This window comes from Dipteris shenzhenensis, chromosome 17 (genome assembly GCF_047967505.1).
Source record: "Dipteris shenzhenensis isolate YYH24624 ecotype China chromosome 17, Dip_SZ_1.0, whole genome shotgun sequence".
NCBI lineage: Eukaryota > Viridiplantae > Streptophyta > Polypodiopsida > Gleicheniales > Dipteridaceae > Dipteris > Dipteris shenzhenensis.
In genome coordinates this window covers 13251989-13257948 of record NC_141612.1, presented here as the reverse complement: position 1 = coordinate 13257948, position 5960 = coordinate 13251989, and the positions used below count along the sequence as shown (strand labels likewise).

Below are 5960 nucleotides of genomic sequence, written 5' to 3'. Positions count from 1 at the left end.
CTGTTGGCCTAGAGATAATCTACCCTCTGATGTCACTTCCCAATCCTGAAGTGCTTTTTATCATTACATGGGCGGGCATTCAAGATCTTTTCATTTTATCAACTTCTAGCAAAACTAGAATTTACAAGCTCACAAGCTTATCATTTGCTTCAACCTAACACCCATAGAACACGTTTCCATCCTGCAAAAGGGAAAGGCACTTCTGGGCCAAAGCACTTGCAATTCAAAAACATCTTAGCTCACAAAGCACAAGTCTGAAGATTGAAGGTTTCCAACAAGGCCAACAAAGTGCCAAACCAAATAGACCACCAACTGAGATATACCTTACTGTTTTATCTATAATGCCTTTTGTACGAAACCACCAACAGTTAGCCAATCATCACGTTGTACAGCAACCATGTGAGTCAGTTCCCTGTACTAGCCTTACAAATACAGCCATTCAGAAGTATCTCAGATCCACAGAACAGTTCAAAGTGCAGAGTATCTCAAACCTGAGTCTCATCACAAGCAACATAAAAGCTACACAAGCTTTCTTTAATCAGGACATGACATCAAAGAGTTCTTTCAGAGCTATTTGCTTTCGCTAAAATATTATGGCTGGCTTCCATCCCAATCTACGTGCCAGGTTACACTTCAAAAACAAAAAGGATGACCAGACAACTTTGCAAATGAAGACAGCAAAACTTGGAAAAACAAATGATCCTAAGGTAGCTTACAGCTTAAAATTATGATCCAGTGGCCCACAATTTGTACAAACTTTTCTGTACATCTCCAGCAAAAGGCTGGGAACTTCCCCCATGTGGTGATCCAGTCTACATAGTTTTCACCACAAGGTTGCACAGAAGGTGACAGTTAGAGGTCTGCATATTTGCTTTTGCGAGGAGTTTTTCTTATTTTGTAAGGTGCACGTGATGGCGGGGTTCCAATCATATATCTACTAACAAAATCTTCCTCAACACATGCGAGCATTGACGGGAGGCTAACATTGTAAATTCCTCTTGCTGACAGCTTCTCAAACCGAGCCTTTATCCTTTTTTCCAAACTGTAACCAAAATACTGTAGACAACATGGAGAAAGTCAGTAGGTAACAAAAAAACAAAGGCACTTGAACCATGGAATATTATCCTAATGCACAGAAACCATACGAGACAGCAACTTTATGAGACATAACATACTAGGCTCGTCATTTTGCCTTGATTGCTTTCAGTATTTGTTGAACTTAGATGGTTATAATCTATTTTATCTTTGAAATATTGCAATTGATTTCTAGCAGTCCACAATGAAGAGCAGTTGATTGATAACCTAGAGTAGCTTACCTGAGGGAAGTCAACTATCTCTTTCGAAGAACGTTTCATCACATTGACCAAATAATTGTACTTTGGCACCAGAGAACTTTCAATACTCTGACCAAACATAGAAGGGAAAAGAACAAGGATTTTTATAACATCCTTGTTAGTCAATCCAATGCTTAGGAAAAAATTGATCTTTGGACTAATATTATTCTCAATGCTACAACAGAGAAGCTGTGCATTGCGAACAAGCAGCCTCTCCATGTCTCCTTCTCTCTCCAGCCCCACGGATCGAAGATATTCTACCACAGGCTTCAATTTCTCTTCACAATTTAAAGTGAGGACCTGCAACAGCCAAATCAAGACCCTCCTCAACACTTTGCTCTAATTTATTTAGATATTCAAAGGATGCCAATTTATAGAGGATAAACAGCAGATTTCAAATTACACATCTCCTCTAAATATCAGTGAGCTGAAAAATAATTGGAAGTAGATACAGTGGAAGAAATGAGTCTATAAACGAGTCTCCCACATTTGTGCTAACATATTACCTGTGGAGATATTGATATGACTCTACCAAGCAAACTTTCTTTTATTCCAAGCTCTCTCAAGTACTGTATGGTTGGTTCAAGTCCTGCAACAGTGTAGCCCAGTAATTGAGGTCGTCGAAGCAATACCTTTCCCAGACTTTCCTCTTTCACTCCTAGCCTTAAAAGATGGTTCACCATTGGCTCCATTTTTCTCTTTGGGTCAATAACCAGAACCTCTGCGAACCTACGGACAAGCTTTGCCACGTCACTTGGTGCCAAGAACTCGGATAAGTAGTCATATGCTTGTTTCATGCTCCCCAGGTCAAAGTTCAAAAGATTGGGCCTTCGGGCAATCCCTTTGCCTAATGAACCTCCATCTAATCCCACCTGCTTGAAGAAGGCCATTCGGGACTTGAGATTTTTCCTTGTGACAGAAGAGAAAAGCTCAGGGACTTTTGCCACGATTCTTGATAGATCCTTGGAAGGCACACGAGCTTGTAAGAGGCACTCGATGGTGTACTTAACATCATCCAATTTGCAGCTAAATGCCTGTGGACGTTCAAGAAGTATACTTGGGAGCTCTTCTTTCAGGATACCTACAGAAGTTAGGTAATCAACTATCAACCGCATCTCTTCCAAGTCATACTCCAGCAACGCTGGATGTGACGCTAACACTTTGGAGACGTCATCCTGATCCAGGCCCAACTCCATCAAAAATTCCACCATCGCCTTTATAAGAACAGGTTCAGCCTTAAGCAACGAAGGCGACTTGGATAGCATTGATAATGCTTCATTCCATCCAACTCTAGCAATACCCATTAATGAAGATACCGAGCTAACTACCCTGTCCACAGTTATATCTGTGGGTGTGGCTTGCTCTATACATTTAAACAGAGCAGGTTCTGCCACACCTAATTGCTCCAATTTCTCCCTGGCTTTCTCTATATCTAAAGAGGAGAGTTTCAAGCCTGTCAGTTGTCTGGTAACCGTTGAAGACAAGTTACTTTTTGAAGACTTTCCATTTTTTAAATGCGGCACTCTCTTCATAGGGACAGTGGGCCTTCGTGCAGGCTCTTTAATAGTAAGAGTATCAGCATCCTTTCCAACTGGTTCTGCCACGGTGATTGCTACCTGATCTAGGATAGCTAGCTTTGGCGATATGGCACAACACTTGAGAGAGAGATGAGCTTTCAACCCCATCCATGGAGGGGCGGGAAATAAGCCACCGCTAGGACACATAGACAATGCACTAAAATCCATAGCCTGCTTGCGCAGAATGTCATCTCCGAAGGAAGAACCCGGTACGCCGCCGAAAGCTCTCCCGGAACTCATCTTGCTTTCACGCCAGCTAAGATGAGATAGCGGCCGTTCCCGTAGCTGCGTCTTCGATGAGTATGCGATGGAAGTAGCAGTAGACTGACAGAAGAAGGAGACGTCCGTACAGTTCCAAGCTTGTTCGCTCCGCTTGATGGAGATATCCAGACTGAGCTGTTCGCCACTCGACGAGGCTACTTGGCAAGCCATAGCGAGAGCATCCAGCGGGGGACCTCGGGGGAAGGGAAAGAGAAATCGGTGAATCTACAATAGGCAAACACGGAAAATTCAAGAATGCGATGACTGCAGAGCATCAAAAGAAGCAAAAAAACATCAACGGTGCATGTACAAGGAAGCTACCTGTGGGAGGAAGCAGGGACCGAGCTGGAGCAACACCTGCAGCTCCTGTTCGACCAACGGTTCTGAGGCGCAAGGGGGAGCTTATCTACTGTACCAAACTACGTTGATAAGGGCAATCGTGTGCCGGGGAAGCAGGGAGAGTGCAGAAATCGCCATGTTTGAGCAAAAGGGCGAAGACCCACATGAGGGAGGAGGCGGTATGGGAGGTGTATGATAGAGCAAGCTGCAGAAAAGGCAGGAGGAGGAGGGTGCAGGGAGTTGAAGAAGGAGGAGGTAATGGAGATAAGGGAAGGTGAGGGAAGCAAAGGAAGGCAAAGAAAGAAGCAGGGGATGAAGCAAAGAGTGTGCTGGCTGTGTGTGTGTGTGGGAAAGAGAGAGTGTGTGTGTACAAGAGTGAGAGGAACTCTGTGTGTGTGTGAGGGTGTGTGAGAGACAGAGGGAATGAAAGAGACACAAAGAGACTACCTATGAGTGTTGAGAAGAGATAGCAAAAGAGAGAGGAAAGGTACTTGGTAGGAGAGGAGAGGAGTGGATGAAGTGGATAAGCAAGGCCAATCACATACACCCTCCCCCTCCCCCCCTCTCTCTCTCTCTCTCTCTCTCTTCCACTTCACCCCATTGTTCAATAACTCGTTCGGTAACTTGGGCAATTTTGCACCTCTGCCCATCGGTTTGCAAGGCATCGTTATACACACACCTGCACCTCCCGTGAGCGTCTCTAATAGTGCCGCTCTCCTCCAGAGCTCTGACAAAGGAGCTTGAGGAGCGGAAGGCTCGAGAGATCCAAACACAAGGGATCACAGGCCCATTAGAGTCAAAATGTGACTAGATTTTCAAATTGCAAAAACAAATTTATTTGGAAGACTTGAAAAATCACATAACACCCTCACTTCTGTTTGACTCCTTCCTCCACTTCCCGCTTGGTGCCCACCCACGTAAGAAACAAGGTGGGTGGTGTGATTGCACACCAAGTAGACACAAGATTTAAAAAAGAGGTGAGCAGAAAAAAACACGGGGGGAGATGTCATCCTATTGACTGACGTAATCATCAAAACCCCTTGGCACCATCAAGTTTGGAATGGGGGGGCGGATAGGGGGTGCATGAAGTTTGAAATAGGGCTAGATGGGAGCCCTTGGCTATCCAAGCTTATGGGCACTCCCAAAATGCTCCACAAATCACCGGGTGTCAAGTGGCAATCACATCCAAGGCACGCCCAAACTTGGGCATTTGGTGTGTAAACAACCTCATCACCCTTTGCACTTATCAAAATCTCCTACCATCAATCACAATATTACCCTCTCTAGGTCAGTTACTTGGGATAGAAGAGCTACTATGTCCCCCTCCCCCTCCTTCCCCCCAAAATCTCCTAGCATAGCACCATTTGTGAACAACAAGTGCTCATTGGTTGAAAAGAGCCAGAGCCATAAAGCTAGCAAAAACCTCTCTGTCACAATTCCAAGTGACTATTTCTTGTGTAAAAAAACTCACCTAACTTATGATTCTGAATCGTCCCTTTATCTTATGATCTCATGTGAAAGAATACCTATAAAAGTCTCTTATTTCTCTACATCAATGGATAGTCAAAATCTACATGGTGTCCAACAAGTTTAATCTATATGGTGTCCTACAAAGTGTAATCCACACTATTTCATCATTCCCCTTGCAAGTTAACGGACAATCATTGTTAGCTACCCTATCTCAAGAAAATCTTCAATGAAGCATGTGCCTGTATCACACCCAATTGCAAGCCGATAAGGAATTGGCTCACAGGTGCCTTTTCGATGTATTATCCCTAGCTTCACATTGTAAATGAACCAATGTTCTTGTGGGATATGGCTTTGCGAGGGGGGGAGGATAACTTTAAGATGCTCTTAACATCAATTAGATTGCTTCTGAATTGAGCCAAGCACACAAGATGCCTTGCTATAAATATAGATGTTTGCTTCTGGTGGGGGTTGGAGATAATGACAACCAACTATAATTTTAGAGTGGTACTCAATAATCTCAAATTCCTTCAACAATAGGTTTGGACAATGAGCGGTTGCTCACTCAACCCTTTCTCTTTCTTCTATGCAAGGAATATAATTTTCATTTAGGAACTTTCGAGTGGAAACCCTTCATAAATGGATTGTGCAACTAAAATCCCCATGATCTTCAACCACCAACCTTGTCGAAAACATAGGTTACCACCTTCATTAGTATTGATCTCGTGTGTGCTACTAAGGGTTGTATTTAGTTGGATGGTCTTGTAGGCACCCTTGCATATTTAGTTGGATGGTCTTGTAAGCACCCTTGCACATGAGCAATCATTTGATTCATTGTCAAGCATCACCTATGTTGCACTAGTGTGCCCATTCATTGATGCATTTCAAGAAAATTGTGCCCTGATTAAGCCCACCCCCTTGGGGAGGGAGGGATCCTAGTACATGCCTAAAGAGACCATGAAGCTCCATTGATCCATCACTC

At 43.7% G+C, this 5960-nt stretch overlaps 1 protein-coding gene across 1 annotated transcript; it reads right to left on the bottom strand.

Annotated features, from left to right (window-relative positions):
- Positions 1 to 708: 708 nt before the first annotated feature.
- Positions 709 to 3998, bottom strand: LOC147891709 (uncharacterized). The gene is made up of 4 exons (XM_087388113.1): positions 3494 to 3998; positions 1841 to 3397; positions 1317 to 1634; positions 709 to 1056 (listed from the first exon to the last, which is right to left on the bottom strand). The coding sequence occupies exons 2-4, from the start codon at positions 3341 to 3343 to the stop codon at positions 853 to 855; spliced, it is 2025 nt and encodes a 674-aa protein (XP_087244239.1). The 5' UTR covers positions 3344 to 3397; positions 3494 to 3998; the 3' UTR covers positions 709 to 852.
- Positions 3999 to 5960: the final 1962 nt, after the last annotated feature.